Source organism: Branchiostoma belcheri, unplaced genomic scaffold (assembly GCF_001625305.1).
Source record: "Branchiostoma belcheri isolate BF01 breed outbred unplaced genomic scaffold, Haploidv18h27 scaffold88, whole genome shotgun sequence".
NCBI classification, from domain to species: domain Eukaryota; kingdom Metazoa; phylum Chordata; class Leptocardii; order Amphioxiformes; family Branchiostomatidae; genus Branchiostoma; species Branchiostoma belcheri.
The window spans coordinates 1,175,456-1,197,344 of NW_017804553.1; the positions used below are offsets into that span (position 1 = coordinate 1,175,456).

General features: G+C 40.2%; 1 protein-coding gene across 1 annotated transcript in view; it reads left to right on the plus strand.

Moving 5' to 3' along the window:
• Positions 1-21,889, plus strand: part of LOC109487388 — a 71,599-nt gene that overhangs the window by 26,496 nt on the left and 23,214 nt on the right. Inside the window, exons 3-7 of the mRNA XM_019791376.1 lie at positions 3,648-3,717; positions 6,060-6,162; positions 12,133-12,243; positions 12,777-12,821; positions 17,759-17,830. Coding sequence (XP_019646935.1) covers positions 3,648-3,717; positions 6,060-6,162; positions 12,133-12,243; positions 12,777-12,821; positions 17,759-17,830 — 401 coding nt within the window. The remainder of the gene's footprint in view (positions 1-3,647; positions 3,718-6,059; positions 6,163-12,132; positions 12,244-12,776; positions 12,822-17,758; positions 17,831-21,889) is intronic.

Here is a 21,889-nt window from a genome sequence, read left to right on the forward strand (position 1 = left end):
TTTCCAAACTGTGCCCCGTGTTTAGCCAACTTTGCCTGACATCGCGCTGCCCCCGGTAGACGTTGTACGCCGCTGGTCGTGTCAGCAGATCTTTATCCGACGTTTCGGATCCACGGCACAGATCCTACTGAAAAAAAGAACAATAGCAAATAAACAGGGAGGTAAAGTGATAGTCTTCATCACAGGGATGACCTCGTCCCACGTTCTGATGGGAAAAGTCTTGGAATTCCTGGAGTTCAGATGTTCCAGTGGCAAGGAGAGTGGGGAGAGCCACACACATCGATTAGAGAGCAAAACTTCTACTCTCCAAGCAGAGGTTGAATGGGAAGATTGTGACCTTTTTCTATGCCCCGTTTTTTTCTGACAGCCGGCCCACCCTTCAGTGGCCGGTTGGATACTGTCGGCCGGCTGATTACTGTCCGCGTGTTGGATACTATCTTTTTTGGCCACCAAAAGATCTGCTTGGAGATTACGAAACTTCAAGCAGATCCTACGGTGGCAAGGCTGTAACCATTGGTTAAATGAGTGACCACTTCCATGGCTAATGGTTAATCATCTGGGCAATGGTTACTGTCTTGCCACCGTAGTATCTGCTTGGAGATTACTGGAAGGAAGCTTTGAAGAGTCGATCATTCATTCATTCATTCATTCATTCATTCATTCATTCATTATTCTCCTTTTCAGCCAAGTTCATACAGCTAGATAGCTCATCAAACACAAATTTTTATTATAGCTAGCAGTAACTCATTAATACTTTAAAAAATTTATCAACAAAGGTTTTTTTTTATGTAAGTCATGTGCCTTATCTGTTATTCAACAGAGAGCAAGTTCCTTCTAAAAACCACTTGTTTGGCAAGAGCTGTCATTTCAATGACCGTCTGTCATCTTCATTAGAGCACTATGCACTAAAGCCAGGTTTTGTAGGTTCACAGTGCACTGGAGCTAAGTTCTCTTGAAAATGAGAATTGATGATATCAGAAAGTCTCTGAATTGTAAGAATATCTTCAAGACTACTCTAGACTCACTTCAAGAATCTTCAGTCTTGAAGATTTGACATGGATCCTCAAGACCTATTGTCTCTTTCTTGAAGATGTCTTTCTTTTTCTAAAGTCTAGTCTAGACTGACAGGCAGTGTGGTCCCGTGGGTATAGTTTTTCCCACTGAGAGGAAACAAAATATTCAATGCTTCATTGAGCTTGTCTTCTGACAAGTTGTCAACACAGGACAGTCTCACTTCAGAAGCCAGGCATGAAAAGGCAGGATGTGTCCCTTCTTAAGTATCCACGCAGTCGTCTTCTGAATCTGATATATGACCCTTAAAAAAAGTGTTTCTTGACTAGGTCAGCATTGACGTCAATGTGACAAATTACTGCCAGTCTAACTTATTTCTTAAGTGCTGTGGACGGATTCCTGTGCTTTAATGTGTTTTGGCCGGATTCGAACGATAAGTGTTTCGATTCGGTGGTGCCTGCTCGGTTGTAACGCGGGGCATTTAGGACCTAACGTCCCAAGACGAGAGTAGAAACAATGCTAGCTGTTTGCCACGATGCTTCATTGCTCGAGCTATTTTGGGTGCTGATGTAAGCAGTTGGCATGGAAACGGGTGGAAATGTGTTGTGATTCCCAGGGAAGCTATTCCTCTGTGCTTATTGTGACAGGGACTTCACAAGGCTTTCTGCAGGATGGAGATGTTGGCACAACTCTAGGGAACGCAGAGAGCTTTGTCACATCAGTGGTCACATGCAAATCTCCGGCTTAATAGTTTTTTTCCCACAAGACTTTCGGAGTTTCCGTTCAGTTGACCGTTAGTCGCTGACCAAGGCTGACCACTCTTGGCTGACCAGAGAACTTTTTTTTTCACCAGAAAAAGACCCTTCTTTTTTCATTGATGCTGGAATATTGGAAGTCTTTTTGATCATTCTAGCTGGTACCTTAGCTTGTATGGCTGAATCCAGGACATAGAATTTTATGTGGAAAATTTTTATCTGAAACTCTGGAAAGTTTCACTCTATTTGGAAGAATGGGTTTCCAACACCTCAAGGTTTTCAGGAAAAGGAAAACTTCACAAGGTATGACTTTGAACTTTTTGCAGATAGTATAATTATTTTTGAGATGAAAATGTCAGCAATTTGTGACTAGAGATGTGGTTTTTGATAATTGTAGTTTGCTATAGGTCTCTTGTGTTTTTGGCGGGAAAATTGAACCTGTCATGGTCAATGATTTGGACGTTTCCATTGTCTTCCTTGGTCTTGGCTCTTGAGTTATTCAAAGTTACTGTGTCTGAGTTCCACAATACTATACTGTATGTCTGTTTTGTTCAGTTTCAACTTTTTAAGAAAGTTAGTTTGTAACAGCTTTTGAGCTTTTACATTTCTAGCACTCCTTAAAGTAATTTTTAGTTTTAGCATTCAGGGATTGAAAAGACTTTTTGACAGTTTTCACCCACCATCATTAGGACGAATCAGTGAACTGCTACAAAGCCAATTAACAGCTCTTTATCATTAATTGCTTCTTATTGTTGTGTTAATGATTGTTACTTATGGGTCTGCCTTGAAGGACTTGAAATTGATGTCCCCTATAGTCCAGACTTCCTCTTGTCTTTGCCCTTGGGGCTTGGGATTACCTCTCAACCTTGTTAAATGTGGAGTTAACCCTTGTCCTGCTGGCATTCTTGGCACAATATTTTTCAATATTTTCATGTCTTAATTAGATTAAAAAAAAAAAAAAAATTTTGCCCTGCAGTGGCATAGTTACTTCCGCATTCGTTGCGTTTCGCTGCGGTGTAATCCGTTGCACGAGAAATACCCCCAAATCGTACCTATACAGGGTGTTATATAGATGGTACTGAATGTGCCGCGCAACATATGTTGCGCACAGCAGGACAAGGTTAATATACTAACCCTTAATTAAGTTAATAGGGGCTTCCCCGTGGATTGGTCAAGGCTGGCCAGAGACACCAAGTCCAGACAGTTAGCCTTTGGGGAAATGAGTGGTCAGTTCTGTCTCTAAATCACAAGGACCCTGGCTAACCCTGTCTCTGGGTCTAAGGTTTCTCTTCCTGTCCTTTTCACAGGAATAGAAGTAAGTGTTTTGTATGATAGAGGATAGCCTCTACCAGGTTTCATACTGTGGGTGGCTAGAAAGAATAGAAATTGACTAAATAGACAGAAAACATGCCAGGGGAGTTAGTCAGCTAAAGGAGTACAGTTTGTCTCTCTTATTATACTCCTTTAGTAGGCCAAATCGCTGGACAATATCTGTCTATTTTATATCTGGCTAATTTCTACTGCTAAAGCCTGGTAGAGACTAGGTAAAAGATAGATCTTTACTAAGTGAAAAGAAATCTGATCTTGCTTGGTACTTATACTTGTCAGTCAAGTTACTATCAAAAGAGTTTCACTTGGCCTTTTGAGTTTCTGTTTCAAAAGGTGGTTTCAATATTGTTCAGGATCTTCGCTGATTCACTGTGTATTCCATGTGAATGTTGTATATAGAAAAATAGTTTTACTCAGCCTTTTGAGTTTCTGTTTCAAAGGGTGGTTTCAATATTGTTCAGGATCTTCGCTGATTCACTGTGTATTCCGTGTGAATGTTGTAGATAGCTCCTTTGATCTGTGATGTCTGACCAGAATATCCTTCCTCCACAGGAAATATCTTCTCCAAGCAGCTGTGGTCTCAGTATGATGAGTACTACATGAGTTACAAGGAAACGAGAATGTAAGTGTTGTTATTTTTTCTAGAACTTCCTTGTTTGTTTTAGGTGACTGCAAGACTTCCTAACTTTCTGGTATATAGTATCCTCCATCACATCTATATAGTATAAGCCAGGCTACTTTAAAAAACTGTGTCTTTGAGAGATCTGTAGTGCAGCAACCCCAGCCAGGTATGTACAGTTTAGATGTGCAACTAACTGCAAGATACTGGCTGGGGGATGTTGCAATGGAGATATCTTTATACTTATTTTCAGGTGGGAGAGATGTGTAATCTGGTAGTGTTAGGGAGTAGTAAATATTACAGTGTTACATTTATAATATCATTATGTCCGATGTGTTTATTGGAGGAGCACAACTTTTACAACATGTGGAAAGTTTATAAATACTACTAGATGGTAGTACTAGTATTAGATCCCATGGTTATCCTTCTTTCTTTAGTTCAAAGTTGAGTGTATGGAAGGCTTTCAGACAAGAGACAAACCTTGTCATAACATCCTGCACACAATACTGACATGGCCCATTCTCACTTTCTGACTATTTTTTTTCCGTGGGAAAAAACTTGTCTCTTGGGTATGTTAGTTTTGATCCATATGTATGATAATTCTTGGTTAATTTGTGTTTTTAGACTCCTTTTAGTCTCTTGGGTAGGTTAGTTTTTATCCATATATATGATAATTTTGTATAATTTGTGTTTTTAGACTCCTTTCAAATGGTTTCATTTTTATGCAAATCTCCATATTGTCCACCCCACCACCTTGCTGGCCAGTAGCTCTCCTTGTTAATTAGCATGACAATCAGTAATCTACTAATTTGTGGATTCGCAAAACTTCTCACCTTTTTCACACGTCTTGCGCAAACAGTTTGCTTCCCTTTTCTTTCGCTAAGCCCTTTGAACTCTGTCTCACCTAACACAAAATTTGCATCAGAATGGGGAGTTCTTGTATATAGGATCAGGGTATCCCCAAACCCAGTAAACAAACTCAGTAACAATAGTCAGTAGAGGAGCCATTTGGATACTGCCTCTGGGACTAGAGAAGCTGTGTAGATGCTGTTGTAGGATTACTTGGAGAGGGAAATAGAGACTTTGTTGGGATCTAGAGCACAGCTTTTTGGAAAGATGCTGTGTTTGCCTCTCATTGGTAACACATGGGAAGACAGGTATGCTATTAGCTATTGTTTTATATAGTCAAATTTGTAAACTTTCCTTTCAAATTCTAGTCATTTTTTTACAGATCTGTGTAGCTATCATGTTTTGTAGGGCTGCTACAGTATTTCTGTTTGGGAATACATTGTACCAGTTTCAAATGATACAGTACATGACCACAGCAATCCATTAGTGTTTTTCATTAATTTTGTAGCATTTGAAAAACCTAATGGCTCGGCATGCATGGTCAGATAGCATACTATAATATAATAGATTAAACTGTATGGAGTAGTCTATTCTCTGCCTGCAAAACATTAAGTATTTAGTTTAAAGGAAAAATTCTTTTCATATTTGTGGATGCACATGAAAGTAAAAGATTCTATACATCATGCATATGCATTATAGAATCGGGCAGTATCTTAGAAACCTGCCATTTCCATAGTAACACAGAAGGGGGTGGTCAGCCATGTCCATCTGTTCCGGAAGGCCTGACGCACAGATTGTATTGCTCCTCATTTGAATATTGCAAAATCACAATACACAATCAGAGAGGCATAGGTCATGGGGTCACCGCAATCTATTTTTGTCCCTTGAATTGGGTGATTGGCACTTCAATGAGGGTCCGTTTCCATTCTGACTGGAGAAAAACAGGAGGGGTATGTATGCAGTATGACCCTTCTGTAAGCAACTGTCTATTGACCGAAGGGGGCCTGACTGTGTGCATTTGTAGCGTCCTTTACTCTAGTGTTTTCAAATGTTTTTTTTCACTCATTTCTGATCATCATAGAAAGCTTGAACAGTCCTTTCTTACTAGGTTAGAAAAGCCAACACTATCAAGGTAGGATAGCGGACAATGACATCTTCTCCTGACTAACTCCAAGTCTCAGTAAAAGTACATTTTCTTCCACACTGTCATCTTTTTATTTTGTGTGCACAATTACTTTATAGTATACACCCCTGTATACTATCATGCTATCCTCTTTCTACTAACCTTTGTATAATAGAATTATTTGAGTGTAAAATTGTCTGCATTTCTACAACTGCGAATGTCCTGGTGTTACATGTTGAAGTGCCAATCCTTTTGTCATGACAGTAATTTTTCCTGGACAGGTTAAATATGAGCGTTATTGACCCGGTGTGTGCAGCGGCCCATGCCTTTGTGTACCGGGGCAGATTTGCTGACATTCTTTCCCCTGCTGTAGGTTGCTGAGGCAGAAGAGAGAAACAGATGAAGAATTCCTAGAGTTCTGTAACATTCGACGAGGGGCTGCAAGACACTCCATAGACTCCTTACTCCTTCTACCGGTAAGTACTGTTTGTATGATTCGCAAATGTTTCAGGAGGGGGTGGGGCACTGAAAATTTGGTATGAAAACTACTGTTGAACTATAAGTCTACTATGGAGATACCATATTGTTGTCTTTTATTCCTCGTGTCTGCATTCATAGTAGAAAGTTCTAAAAGTATAGCACCATATCTAATAACATTTTTAAGTGCAGAAGTTTCAGGTTTCTAGTGTCTTCCTTCCCTTGTAAATGTCATTTTAGATATATGGTGAATATATTTAGCAAAAGCAACATGAAAACAGGCTCTGAGTACAAAGATTCGCCTTTCTGTAAATGCACTCTCTAAACCTGTGTGCTTACAAACTTAACCCATATGTTACTCAACATCACAACTTAGAAATTAGATTGGTTTAGCTTTGTGACCCTTATACATGGAAAAACAACATTCCTGTCCTAATGGTGCTGTACAGTAGTACACAAAAGACTGACAGGTGCCCCAAGGCTACTCTCCAAGCAGAGGTTTGGGTTTGGGGGGTATTTTTAGTGTGTTTCTAGGCTTTTTTTTCGGGGTTTCTCTTTTGCACTGAATTTTTTTCCCCCACCAAACCTGCAGAGGTTGGGTTTGGGGAAAAAAAATTCAGTGCAAAAGAAACCCCCTCCCCCCCCAAAAAAGCCTAAAAACACACTAAAATACCCCCAAAACCCAAACCTCTGCTTGGAGAGTACCCCAAGGCTTGCCACATGTGAACCAAGCCTGTAGTATACAATAGCCATGAGATAGCCTACTGATGCTGGGGGTATCTGTCCAATAATAATGATATCCATATCAGACTCTTATATTTTATGTCTTACCCAGTCTTATTTTGAGCTTGAGGATTAGCTTCCACAAAAGTTGAGACTTGATACCTATCTCGTAGTGTCTGCCAGTCCTTGTCCATTGTATTTTCAAGGTTAACTTTTAACCAAAATTAGCTCTGTCGAGATAAAAATCATCTTGGGGTTCGAGAATCTTTTGTGTCTTACAGGCGCAGGTGCCTGTCAACTGTGTGTGGGGCATTCTTGTCTGTTTTGATTCAGAATAGACGTACTGTCGTGCCATCAACATTTGTCCTTGGACAAAAATGTTTCTCTTTGAGGCATTCTAAAGCCCCATTGGCTTTCTAGGTCTAATTTAATTGGATTACTGTTTGCCAAGAGGGGGAACAGTTTGAGCAGAAAATTGTGTTAGCCTTCTTTTTAGTAAAACTAGGACATGGAATTGATAGGATTTGTACATAATAGGCTTTTCAAAGCGTGATGACAACAGAGAAGATCAAAATGTGCCCTATTTCTACATCAAGAAACCCTAGAAGACTTTAGTTTCCATAGACCAAAACTGTGTTGTGTTTTATTTCAATGGGGCAACATAATAAAGAGTATTTCTATCTTTAATTTTCCTCACCAGTAGATATTCAAAGTTGTGTATGACATGGTCTATTATCAGTTTCTATTCCTGTAAACATTTACAATTACAGTATGTTTGTTTGTTTGTCAAAGTGTGTAGCTATTTGAATACTAGTACCTCTAGAAAATGACAAGGACAAAAATCCAGTCTGGAGACAATGATAATTACATGTAAGATGAGCTGTGTGGATTTTGCCTGCTACTTTCCGTCTATCTTTTAACAAAAGACTGATGACTCATAACGTTAGGACTAACTGATAAATACATAAGTCGGCTTCTTTGAACTGTTTTCTTAGCTTAAAAAGTTTCCTCTGTTTAAAGATAAACTGTAATAGTCGTCCATGTTATTGAGTGTACGTTTGTGAAACCCGTGTAACAGTTCCTTTGAATCATCTGGTATTTCATATTTTCAAGGTATGTCACTATCTGTATGCTATTCTTCTCAACAGTACAGTGCATGGGATATTTGTTAAGGAGTGAATGTCCCTAGGTTGTTTAGAGTACAAGGTTCTCTAGGAGAAGGCAAGCAAGTAACAGGAGACTAGCTAAAGATCAGATCATAAAGAGACCAACAACCTGTTTAAAAGGCTGCATAAACTTTATGTTCTTGGCCTGTCCCTGGGATCAAAAACACAAACCAATCAAAAACACATCAGTTCTAGATTTCCCCTCCTACTGAAAGCCCTGACCTTTCTCACTACAAGGGGCCTGCATGGGGGGTCCCCGACAACGCTCTACGCTAAATTTTGAGAGCTGACTACTAGTATGTATAATTGTATTACGCTAAATTCAGGAAACCCCTTAGTTACGCTTTACAATAAATTCCAAGTGGCTACAACGCATTATGCAAAATTAAAATGGCGAATATGCACAATGTGCCAATTACGCTCTACGTTGAATTAGAGAGGTCCGTCTGTGCTCTACGTAGAATTAAAACGGCTGATTACGCTCTATGGAAAAGGTCATGAGGGCCCCCCCTACAAGTCTCCAACTTTTACGGCCCTGTTTTCCAGGGTAATGAGGCAGCAAGTTTGTTGTGACTAGTACGTCATCAATCCAAATCTGTCAGGGATGTATATTTTGGTACACTGGTCATCCGGGCAACTGAAAAAGCTACAGCATTTGTCATTACCTGCGTAGTAGAGTAAAGAAAACCTCCCACGTATAAAGATGGGAAAGGGCCTGCATGGGGGGTAGTGATTAAGAATTAAGCAAAATTTTTGCTGCCGATTACGAATTACATTAAAGTCTCAGAGCTGATTACCACTTTACGATTTGCGGCTAATGTCCTATTACGAATTACGTTGATTTTTGAGGAGGCTGCCTATGAATTACGAGGTCTAAAAAGGCCTGATTACGCCTTATGAAAAAGGGCATGCAGGCCCTCATGGAGTTTAACTACAGATAGTGGATGTAAAATATGGAGGGCTAGGTGGAAAACAAGGAGTGATTTGTAGCACTGATAGTGGTTATCAGTCGGGGTTGTTGGTTTGAGATGTCTTGCAGACATCTTGAGTCACTTCTGGAGTCAAGGTCGTTGCTTGGATGGACCTTGAGACAATTTAAGAGGTTAAATATTATCTTTAAAAGATAAATTCTGTCACAGGGTCCGTCAACTTAACACAGGTTAAACACCCTTTCCCTGCTGCCTAACCTCATAACCAATAGAGAATAGGTAGCCAAATGGCTGTTAAAGCGTGCTGAACATAACGTCTCTCAGCGGATAAGACAGTTACATTCCAGCTCATTGAAAGGAACAGGTACATAACGGGTGACTATCACCTCTTCAAGATGTCAAACCTGAGACCATTCTGTAAAGGTTTAAACCGGGATGGACCCCTTGATCTCCAAGCAGATCTTTTGGTGGGGGTAAGACAGTATCAAATTGGCCAGTCTGTAACCATTTCCCTACCCAAGATCTGCCTGCACTCGAACAGGGAGGAGCACTTCTTTTCAAAAATGGTGTTGCTGCCCCTCCTTATGCCCCTATTGAGAGCTATCAAAAATTTGTTGTGCTAAGATTTTTACAAGCAGTTTATGGCTTGAATCTGGGACAAATACCCTTTTCGATAGGTGTGGTGGGATCTTTAACATGGTCTATGTCTTAGGGGTGGCTCTCCTTGAACACTGGACCTCTGGCTTGACTGACACTTGATTGACACTCCAATGACAGTAGTATCTGAACCATTAGTTCCAGGTCACGAGTCTATTACCCTTACTGTAATAGGATGGCTTTATCCAGGCACAGGTCAATGTTACTGTGAACTTCTCCAACTTTGTCCTAGTTTATTGACTGAAGAATATGTCCTACTTTGGTATATTTTGATACTTAAAAGTTGGTTGAGTGAGTTGGTTGAAAGCAGAAGGAAGTAACAGGAATTTTTTCGTGTTTGTGTTCGTTTCGATAATTATATTAAGTTGCGTCTAGACCATAATTAAATGGTTGTGGTTAAGTGGGACGTCCTTAAGAACTAGACAGGAAGAATTTAGGTCAGCATCTAAGGCATCCAACGTGAAAATCGGCTGGATTGTGGGATTGTGATGCCTTTGGTAAAATTACAACCAAGGCTTTAGAATAAGGAAAGGGTACAATGTGTACAGGGATGTGCCTCTTTGAAGTACCTTCTAGCAACTTATTCTTACCTTCATCTTATTTCACACAAAGTTTGTCAAAAGGCTTTTCATTCACCATCTTGTGTGTTTGGAATGTATTTCTGGGGTGTCTTTTCTGTTACACAATAACCTGTTAGGCATGTTCAAAGAATAACACAATGTAGTGCCATGGAGTAAGAATACCATGGATGAAATTGATGCCACTACACAGTATTGACTATCAAGAAACCATCTTAGTGTAGTGTAAAGAAGGATTTAAACTCGTCATACTAAAGTAAAGAAGCTTTCAGACAGCCTCTGACATCTTTCTACAGTATCTTAGTGCTTTTGTATTCATATGCACAGAAATAGATGTCACACAGTTCAGTTCTTGACGAGGGGTATTCTAAGAATCGGCATATGAAACAGATACCGGTGAAACATATTGAAACTAGAGTTCCCCGATCTCATACCTTCGCCAAATGATGTTAATCTTTATGACTGACAAATTATAGATTAGATTATTTCCCCCTGATTTAAGAAATAGGAACCTAATTTTCATGAATTATATCATTTTATCATAATCTCAACCAAAAAAACAGTCTTATATTAACAAACAATGCATTCTAGCATTTCCTAATAAACTATGCAAATGAGATCCTAATTTGAATAAATTATGTTTAATGATGTTCACCTCAATTTAACTTTCAAATACCACAAGTATGAAATTCCAGGCAGTTATCATTACATAATTATAAAATTTTCTCATTAATTATGCAAATTAGGTCATTATTAACATAATCAATATCTTCCTGTGTTTCTCTCGTTGTCAATTACCAATGTCACAAGCTTTAATTGTCCTATCATGGAATGCAGCTGATTTATAGAATTTCCCCATAAATTATGCAAATTATATCCATATTTGCACAATTGTCACATAATTATATGAAGGATCACGTAAGCTACCTACATACCAAAAATCACGACGATCCGTCAACCGGTTCTTGAGTTATCCCCTTTTGAATATTTTCAAGAATATATCGCTGCAGTTCCAGAGCAAGCCGCTAGGGGGCCTAAACTCACATCACTTCTTCCCCAGCACAAGAGCTACCTACCATTTAAATTTCATCACCATAGCATGTCAAGATCATGAGATATCAAAACCGGAAGTTCAGCTGCAGTACCATAACAAGCCGCTAGGGGGTCCAAAATCTAATCATTTTGAGGTCTCATCAAGACCTACCCACCTACCAAGTATCAAGACAATCCATCAAGGCCTTCTCAAGTTATCGTGTTGACAGACAGACAGACACACACACACACACACACATACACGAACGCCCCTGAAAACATAACCTTCTTGGCGAAGGTAAAGATGGAGTGTGGATTGATAAGTGAGTCAGAACCAGGAACTTACTGGTACGAGAGACAAGTCTCTAGCCAGAGACAGGTCTGTCCCGTATCTGTCTGCGGGTAGTTGATACCGAAATGAAATTATGAGTCACCCAAGCTGGCACAAATTTATATTGTAAGGTAACACTGAATGTATCCAAGGCTGTTAATGCTGGTGAAATGTGTGTCCCACCCATGTGGGGCATTGCCTGTAGTGCAGGCCTGGCTATACTATCTGTATCCCAATCCAAGGAAAAGTTACTTTGTATGATATTGGCCTGAAGGTACAGAGACTCAAAGAATTCTGTTTGTATGATTCTTTTGATCCTTTATGGAGCCTTTTTACCTTTGCCAAGAAGGTTAATATGTTTTTGGTAGCGCATGTAGCACGATATGGTTTAGCACGATAACTCAAGAAGGTATGGATGGATTTTCCTGAAACTTGGTAGGTCGGTAGGTCTTGATGAGACCTCGAAATGATTAGATTTTTGGCTCCCTAGCAGCTTCTTATAGTACTGCAGCAGAACTTCCGGTTTCAACTTCTCACTTTTTCTGTTGTACAGGTGCAGAGAGTTCCTCAGTACAACAAGATCCTCTCCGACCTTCTCAAAGAAACTCCGTCAGACCATCCTGACTTCGATGACCTCACCAAGGCAGCAAACCGCGTCCAAAAGGTATTTTATAGTTTCGTTATTCCAGCTTAAAGGCCCATTATGTAAATTTGTATGCAAAAAATTGAAATCTTCTAATTATACTAAATTTTGGTGTCATCAACAGTTACTGGAATACTAAAGGGTTAAGTCAACTTACTATGTAAAGAAAAGACTGAAAAATATACTTTTTGTATTGTCAAAAAGTTACATAATGGACCTTTATTACTTCGTATCATTTTTAAACGTACGACAGTCGTGAGACTTGGGCAATCATGGTGTATTGAGGTCACCTGAGGCATGAAATTGATTGCAGGCTCACGACATCTGCCTCAACATACTCCAATCCTGTTTGTCCATATACTATCCAAATGTTGCAAAATTTGCATTGTAAATCACTACTGCAAGCTTTGCTACATCGTAGCCATTGTAGCAATCAGTTTGATACAGGCATGGTGTATCAAACTTGAAAAATTGAGACGTGTATCAGTAGAAGCAGAAGCAAAATTGTTTTTTTGCAGTTGTAAATTTTTCTGTGTTGCGTTCTGCCTCAACAGATGGTGACAGAGCGCGAAGAGGAGGTCAACTTTGCAGAAAATGAGGTATGGAGCGCGGAAAATCAATTGTGTTTGTATTGTTTGGGGCTCAACCTAGATTTGTAAGTTGAATGACCTTGCACAGATGTTGATTCTGGAAGGTAAGTAAGGCCACACCGACTTAATTTTATGGATGACATCCTCTGAAGACCCCCAAACTAGTGCGCGCGGGCGAATAAAATAAAAATCCGGCCAAAAATAAAAATGCTACTAAACCACAGGAATACAAAGGAAAAGCTGGTATTGTGAATTTGCGGCAGAACTGCGGCACATGCTGGCTTTTTGCGGATTTATAAATCGACACTGTACGTATGTATTCAGGTCTTGAGTCGTGGAGCTTTGGTAGCCTGGGTGCCATCCTCCAGAGTTACCACCAGCCCCGTACTGTCGCTACATAGCATGCTACCATGGACTATCCAGGCCAGAGCCTTGGATGACGTGATCTTTTTTTTTTGAGAACAGGCGAAAATCAATGCGCGCGCGGATGTCATCCATAAAATTAAGTCAGTGTGGCCTAAGGACCACATCATATAGTTACCTACATCTTCAACCTAGATTTGTAAGTTCGTTGACCTTACACAGATGTTGTTTCTGTGAAAAGTAAGTAAGTAAGAAGGATCACATCATATTATCACCAACTTCATCAGCCAGGGAACAGAGGAGCAAGGTTTGTATGCATACAACAAGAAATGTCACAACATGTTGTCTGTTTCTTGAGACAGTATGATAGAAGACCTTGTTTTCAAGCCTTGTATGAGGAAGAGGAATTTAGGGTCAGCAAACCTCCTTGCTTTCGTATGATTGAGTGTCCGTCTGCGTGTTTATTGACGCTGTACCAAGAAGAGGAAGGAAGAAGGTCAGATAAGGGAACTGTAAATTTTAAAAATACAGAATAACAGGGCTTGTAGGGATGGAGTTATGATGCTGAAAACATATCGGGGGGCCTGCATGCCTTTTTTCGTAAGGCGTAATCAGGCCTTTTTAGTCTTCGTAATCTGTAGGCAGCCTCCCAAAAAATCAACGTGATTCGTAATAGTACATTAGCTGCAAATCATAAAGTCGTAATCAGCTCTAAGACTTTAACGTAATTCGTAACCGGCGTTGAAAATTTTGCGTAATTCGTAATCAGTACCCCCCATGCAGGCCCACGTATCAGAATTGTGTAACAGTAACGCAGAGGTGTGCAAGTGCGATGGCTCAACAGTCAGTGACCATATTAAGGCATAGTATCTATTCTATTTGTTTAACCTAAATATGAAATCATGTTATTCAATAAAGAGACATCCGTTGACATCAATCCTACCATGGAAACAGATTTAGTTCTCGGAAAATCACATCTTCTAATGGAAACGATTCAAGTAATTCCACGAATATCCGCTCGCCCAGGTATGATTACCTTTTGATCGTCTATTTTTCAAAGAGCAGGTTATTTGGAAATTTTCGGCGTCCAGTGGAGATGGAAATTAATTCAAGACTCGCCGTAAGCGCATCCTATGGAGAGTTGTCCTCATTTCGTGGCTGATCACATGTTGCTTTCAACATGTCAAAACATTTCTTACGGCGCGTTCATCACACGGAGCGTGCTTTTCGGAAAAGGTTAGGCGACGGCCGTCCAATCTTGTTGTACAAATCTGCCAAGGGATTTGACTGAGCGGTAAATTTTGCGGAGCACATGTAGAGGCAAGTTCATCGTTCGAAAAGATGGGCACTACAAGCAGTAAACCAACTTCTGTTGTGCAGGTTGGTATACAGTTGACCACCGGTGTGTAATTGTGATTGTGCGTGGATAATTTGGCTTCCCTTGGGTAGGATAGTGTGTTTCATACATTCCGGTCTGGTGATGCTAGTCAGTTGATCTTGTTCCTTGTGTTGAGCGCATGTTGGCAGGATGTACTGTGCCTGTATTAAACCTGTAATGTATAGTGCATAGCAGTTTTGCAGAATGTTGACCAAAATTCCAATGAAAAATATGATTTCCTTCAATACGTTCTGCTGACGAATCATTAATGGTGGTAAAACATATTGCACTGCCTACAAGTATGAAATACACAGATGGAAATAATGTGCACATGCAATTAGGAATAGACTGTGTAGACCTGTTCAGATTTGTATAAACTCGCATCAGATTTGGCATTTAGATAGGGGTTAAAGATATGAAAATCATCTATGATCAGAGACTGATTGTCCAGGTATGATCAAACCGACTATACTGAAAATGGTGGAAAAAGCATTGTAGGTTCATGCCTATACGATAAGTGTTCGGCCCAAACAATACCGTTACAGTTTCTATTCAAACGCCACCTGTCTTGTACAGATTAGGGTCAATACCTTGTTTGGAGTGTTCTACTCAAAAGGTCTTGAACTTGGCTTAGTCTAATCTTGGTGTGAGGGGGACCAGCGTTGATAGACGTAATTACCAAGGACACACCTGCACACTCAGTTCAGTGGCAAGAAACGTCATGGGAGAGTAGAAGGATCCATTGCAACAGTTGGACTGGTGTTATTTTGTTTCTAAGCACTGTTGTTTATCTTGGCGTTGGGGCATGTAAACAGCTCTTAGTAGTGTTACAAAGAGATGTGGTACAATAATATTGGTATTGCCACTCAGATTAATCTAGAATGTGCTGGGCTTGGACAGTAAGCTCCCATTGGTAAGGTACACTAATTTTACAATTTTCTCAAAAAACAAACATCTACAATTTTCTTGAATACATAATTCTGTAGCATATCTTTTTGAATTGAATTTGTACAACAGTATTTGAGTATTTGAAAAATGTTTTTTTATCATCCACATCTCTACCTATCAGTTGGTTTGACCTCAAATGTACAATTTTTGGTTTGCTTTGTCTACAGCAAATGACCTAGTAAGTCGTATGTAACGTCCAAAATGAGTCGGCGCAAGGTCTCCAGTTGTTTGAGAAATGTGCGGCATCTCAGGCCCTCTGTGGGAAGGCTTCCAGGGCAAGGTTTTCATCTGTCAGACTAGAGGTTACAGTGTCTATTTCCCTGCGATGACAAGTGTTGACTCTCATGTGCCCATTAAGTAACACTCTCTGTCAATCAATACCCGCCACCACAACCTCCAAACAGGTCTCTGATGAAAGGATTGAAAAGGGATTTGATTGATTGCAGATACCAGTTGTGACCGTCGCATTTAGATAAATAGCTGAATGGCCTCTTTGATGATTCAACCTCACAAAAAAGCTGGAGAATTACAATCACAATGCTGAATTGAATTCTATGGGCTGTTATATTTCTAATAGTAATATGTTGTGACCAAATTTGCTACCAGCATCCCCTTTCATACCTGTCAAAATAGTACCCTTAGAATTTTTACTGTTCACAAAAAAGGTGGAGAACTCCAATAACTTATGACACTATGCTGAATTCTAGCTGCGATTTGACAGCTGTTATATTTCTACAGTTGTGACAAAATTTGATACCTTCAACCTCTTTCATGCCCTGTCAAAATATTATCCTTAGAATGTTCACTTTCTTAATCATCTGTATTGCCAAGTCACACCCAACTGTGGAGGAAGTCTTGAGGTCTTGATGGATTTCTGGGAAGGGCCGATCCAACTTCACATCTTGTAGATGCGTCAGTCGGCAGAAATATCCAAACCATTTCCTCTGCAAAGAGATTTGACGCCTGGAGGTCACCTGTCTTTCTGACCAAAAAAAGATTAACATCGAGTTTCTTGGTAATAACCGAAAGGGGGGTGTCGGTAATTATGTTATTTTCCTGTTTTTTTCACGCACAACATCCCTAAACAGTGAAGTCACCAAATACTAGACATATATTATAATCAGTTAATAAAGAATCTTAGGTTAGTCCTATTTTGAAGGGGTGGACCATCCAATTGTGATATAAAACTGGACTACAGGGGGCCTAAAAATTGTGTTTTAAAGTTGTTTCATAAATAGATGTAAATAGGGAATATGTAAATACAGCAAAAAAGGAGGTATAGACAAATGTGGGTGTTGGTTATGGCATACAAAGGTACCCTGCCACCCCTTCAAGTTTTAAAATGGAACAGCCTAAAGCACATCATACTAGTCTGATAAAGATAGCTATCACACTGCAGGACTTAGACACAGGCCCTGCAACGTTTCCAGCTCATGCCTACTTACCCATTCCCTTTCGGAAGTTGACAGGAGCCCGGTGACTCAGGCTGACAGACTGTCGGTCTGTTCAAGACGTCTTGGAAGAAACTGGTAGCACCAAGAAGTAGTTCCAGACAGTCAGGTCATCGCTGAGGTGGATCCTTGTCCGTAATCTCTGATCAGGCGACTGTGCTATGTTAGAGATACGAGTTCTTGTACGGCATGACTCTTCAGCAAGCCTGTGTGTGGGCAAGCGTTGTCTGTCCATCCACATGAAGTGTTAGGTTGTAGTATATATTACTTCTTCATATTCAGTTGGAAGGACAAGTCAGAACCATGTACGGCAGCAGTGTAGTAAGTGCGGTAAGTGAAGGCTTTGTTTACGCATGTTTTCTTTACTGTCCTTGTGTATAGAGTGTATGAGGTAAGTTTGAATGTGGGATTGATTTATTGAATCAGTGATGTTTTCACTTATTGATCTTATTTCACTCATTGTCCAGGTAAATGCAATGTAAAAGTCTCTGCAGATACCAGCAGATAAGTATTTAAGCGTCTGTTCCACTGTCTTAGATCTTATCAAAACTACAGACGAAAATGACTCCCAACTTTCCCCCCCAGGGGTACCTGTTTGAAGTGTGTGTATATATCATGTTCATGTCAATTGACAACAAGAAAGGTAGCGTATGCCTATAACAATAAGCAATTTTACGGTCAACTGGTATATTTTTGTCCGCACCAATAATCATAACACGCCATGTCCTTATGATTGACAAAAAGTGAAGCATATTTTGTAGCCTTTTCAGGATCAAAATCACTCAAATGATTTCTTTTCCTTCCAGATGAAAATGATGCAGGTCCAAGAGCGCTTTCCCCATGACGATTTAGCTCTCTACGAAAAAGAAAAGCTCTCGGTAAGTTACTTCTGCTTATGTGTGTCAAGATAGGTTTAATTCTCGAGTGGAAACAGGAATGTTGCAATTGGCTGTCCCGAGCCTTCTCTCTTGGATCCCTGGCCAAAATTGGTTAAAAATATCTTCTTCTCTCAGCAGCTGTCAGACAATGGTGATTAGCTCATGCAGCTATTGTGCCTCAAACTTATACATGTCACAACCCTGCACAAGTAACATTACCAGTAGAATATTCACTTGAGGGCTTGCCAAGGTCCAGAAAAGTTTCGGCTCTCGAGCAAACACATCCAGACAGTTTTTGTGTGGGATGGACAGCTTCTCTTGGCCTTGTAGCACAGGAGTAATGTAGTTCCCCTCCCCCTCACACTCTCCCCAGTGTGCATCTGACACTCGCCTTTGCTCATTGTCACACCTGTCCCTTTTAAATTGGTTCAAGGTTAAAAAGGTCCTACGCATCGCCATTGGGCATGTCCTTGGCTCTATTTACAGCCGAAGTTCGAGCTAATCTTTTACTGCATCAACTTTTTTACGGGTCCTTAATTGTGCAGGTATCCGGAGCATTTTCTACCATTTGCTGATTACCATCAAAGAGTTGACGTCGAAGCGAAAGGTTTGCTGTGTCGGTCGCTACTGGCTATGTCATGTGGCATATGTCACAGGTTATCGGTTATAAGAATCGCTTCTCCACTTTGGTCAGGGAACCGATAAAATGTGAGCGCATAAACTTGAAAGTGAACGATGAACTTAATTGCAGCAGTTTGAAATGCTAAGGTTTGACTCAAAGCGTTGAACATAGGATCGGCAACGAAAAGGGAAGAACGCAGAAGATAGGTTTTACGATTAGACTGCAGATCCCTATCTGACCTTTTCCGCTGGTTACCATGCGGTTGAGCCTTTGACTGAGCCCAGTACTAAGCTGTTCCCCTCATTAGCATAGGCAACATACCTCGCTGCCCGAAGGGAAATTCAGAATGTTGTGTGATTGTTACCACGACCTGTTCTTTGTACAGTCTTCGTGTGTGCTTCTTGTACAGTCATTTGTGTTGTTGACCGCAAAAATTGTCGGTACCTTGTTGTGTTGTTGTTTTTGTTGTACAGTGAAGATTACAAATGTACAGACAGTTTGAAGAAAATCAAGGCCAATGCGGTCTCTCCCAAACTGGGTCAGATTCTTTCTGCATCTCATCAGAAGTCTGGGATTAAGAATTCGACTTCCTGTCCAAAGTTACTGTCTTTCAAAGGACAGGAAAATAAGGAAAGCATTCTAACCTTCAGGGTCTGGCTTCTTTTCCACTAGCGATACTGACTTCAAAAGTGGTGCATTCTTTTGTAATAAGCTTCTGATCCTGGCCTCTGATATTGTGCATTCTTTTCTTCCTACAAGTTCTGTTTTATATATAGCAATGCTGCGTCGTCCTTTTTTCTTGAACGTGGGTACTTGTACTACAAGTCTCAGTCAGCAGCCCTGTGTTATCAAAAGTTCTTGGACTAAATTAAGCTAACCACTTCGAATTCCTAAGCCTTCTCCCTCAGGCACTTGTTAGCTTTGTCTGACTTACAGTGTGTTTGGACTCATCACAGCGCAAGTTTGAAAAGTTCCATATGTGGGATTCGAACACCGGTCAGCCTTTCGAGATGCTGTGATCTCAATTACTGGCAAGGAAAAGTAAGGATATTGGTGATGTCACCATCTCCTAATGCGTTTCACACTCTTAGCATTTAACATAGAGAATAGGTTGGTTTAGCTCAGGGTAAATGTATTGTCCTGTCCATTTCAAGAAAATCAAAGTCATCAGAAATGGTGTCAAAGATCTGGAGAGATGCAAGCTATCACAAGAACCAGATCAAGGCCAGTTCTTAATAAAGTCTATCTACAACATCATTTCCCCATAGGTTTCAGAAGGTTAGTTATGTAATATCTTCTCAACCAATCACAGAGCTGGATTTTGGAAGGTACCATTTCATCTGGAGGGACAGGCAGCTTGATGGAATCAATGGAACTGATGAACTTTTGGCATTGTGATATGAATTTGTTCAACTGTTTACAACTGTCAATCATTTCTCTCAAGTGTTTGTAAGTCCAACAAAGGCTGTTAATGTCCTCAAGTCTTCCATTATTAAACTAATGACTATTTCAAGTATGTACTTTGATCAAGAGTACACAGTGCTCTATTATTCTTGGCATTATCTAAACTAAACATAGTGACCTTTACTATCAGAACATCTAGGCACAAATATTGATGAACAAGGTTACTAAAAACAGTACCTCATTCGATGTGCCACAAGTCTGTCAGCTCTGCAGTCTGCTCTAAATGCTCAAGGTCATGTGAAACATCTGGGCTTCTTGCCAGTTTCTTGAAGACTTCTTCCCAAGCTTTGGGACTTGGATGTACCTAGCAGTAGTTACAAACGTACAGTGAGAAAATTCCATAGTCATTTCTTACTTACTTCTTTGAACAATACCAATGGCTCATGTTGTCAGGTGTACCTGTATAGTAATGAAAAGAGGATATCAAAAGTCTTTGAAATATTTTCTCAAAGTCAAATTTCATCTTGCTGTGGACAGAATTAACAGGTGTCTATAGTAGACTTACAAGGGACTTAAGAATGTGGAGAAGCCACTTTGCAAGCAAAGAAGTCTTGGACTTTGAACCTGTCCTAGAGCTCTTTGCCCAGGTCAATGTGCTAGGGAACGTTTGACAGACAAGACTGTAGAAAGATGTCTGTTTCCAAAGAGTTCACGTGCGAAATTCTGGACACATTGGCACATTTGGAGTGCTGAGAGACTTGCGAGAAACGTGGCAGACAGTTCCGTGGCATTTTGAAATAAACCACGTCTAAGGGTAGTCACCTGAGTCATTGGGTTGTCATGGCAACACGGATTTTTGGCCTGGTGATGGGGTCATTGTCCTGACTTAAGCTGGGTTTGTATGGGGTGTTAAGAACACCTTTTCCAAACATCTACCCCTATAACAGCCTCACTTGACCCAGCAAACTTCTTGCAGTAGAATTTGTAGAGAAGTTTAAGTTTGAGACTATCAACGACAGGAGTGTATCTTATTTTCTATCATCGTTCAGCTGTATTGTATTCACTTGTGAATTTCATTGATGGCGTGTTCTGGATGAGTTGACTTGCCGGGGTCATTTACGTCATTTGTACACCATCTCTGACCGAGACTCCAGCTCTGTCACATGTTTTTGTGTGTTTAAAAGCTGCATCAATAAATGCCATTATACTGAACCAACACATGTCACAAAGAACGTCCCTCACCCTCACAAACATGTACAAATGCAGGGCTCAAATCTGGAACAAGCTCTTTTGTGATCACATCATGGTAGAGTTTACAGAGGGAGGCAGCCAACACAGTTTTACTTTTAGCCTGAAACTCTGTTCACTTTTCGAGACATTAAGTCGTGACGCATTTGAGGCCACCCGGACAGTGTTTGGGAGTTACCTTCCCACTGTGTAACCTACGTAAGTAACTGTCACGACTCTGTTCAGTTGGAAATGATTTAGTGGCATAGTTGTCACCTTCAAAAAGGGCAGATGTCATGATGAAAAGTTGAGGAAAACAAGTGGTCGTTGTAGATTTGTTTGCCACAACCTGCAAAAGTTTGGATAACATTAACATTGGCTTTCTTAGATCTCTGTATTTTGAACTGTCAATCTGAATTTTCTCTCAACAATTGAATCTGTTAACACGTAAAACTGGGCATAGACATAAAATGATTTACAGAAAAGCAGGTTTCAGCCATTTTTGAATTTATGAAGCAATTATTTAGTCATTTGTATGAAGTGTGGAGATATGACTATATATAGAAGCGACTAGTGTTTTTTTCCGGTGAAAAATCTGGGTCATTCCTGTGTGGAAAACATTGCGTGTTTGTTCCGCCAACTATGAAGGCTGCTGGAACAGACGTATTCATTACGTTTTACATCCTGACGATGATCACTAGTGTCAGGTATCCACCCTCCATTGGCGTCGACCTTGCTTCAAGGTCAATTAGATCATGGTCGTTAAAACTTGTTGTGGAATAGACCGTGTACGAAATGTACTTCGT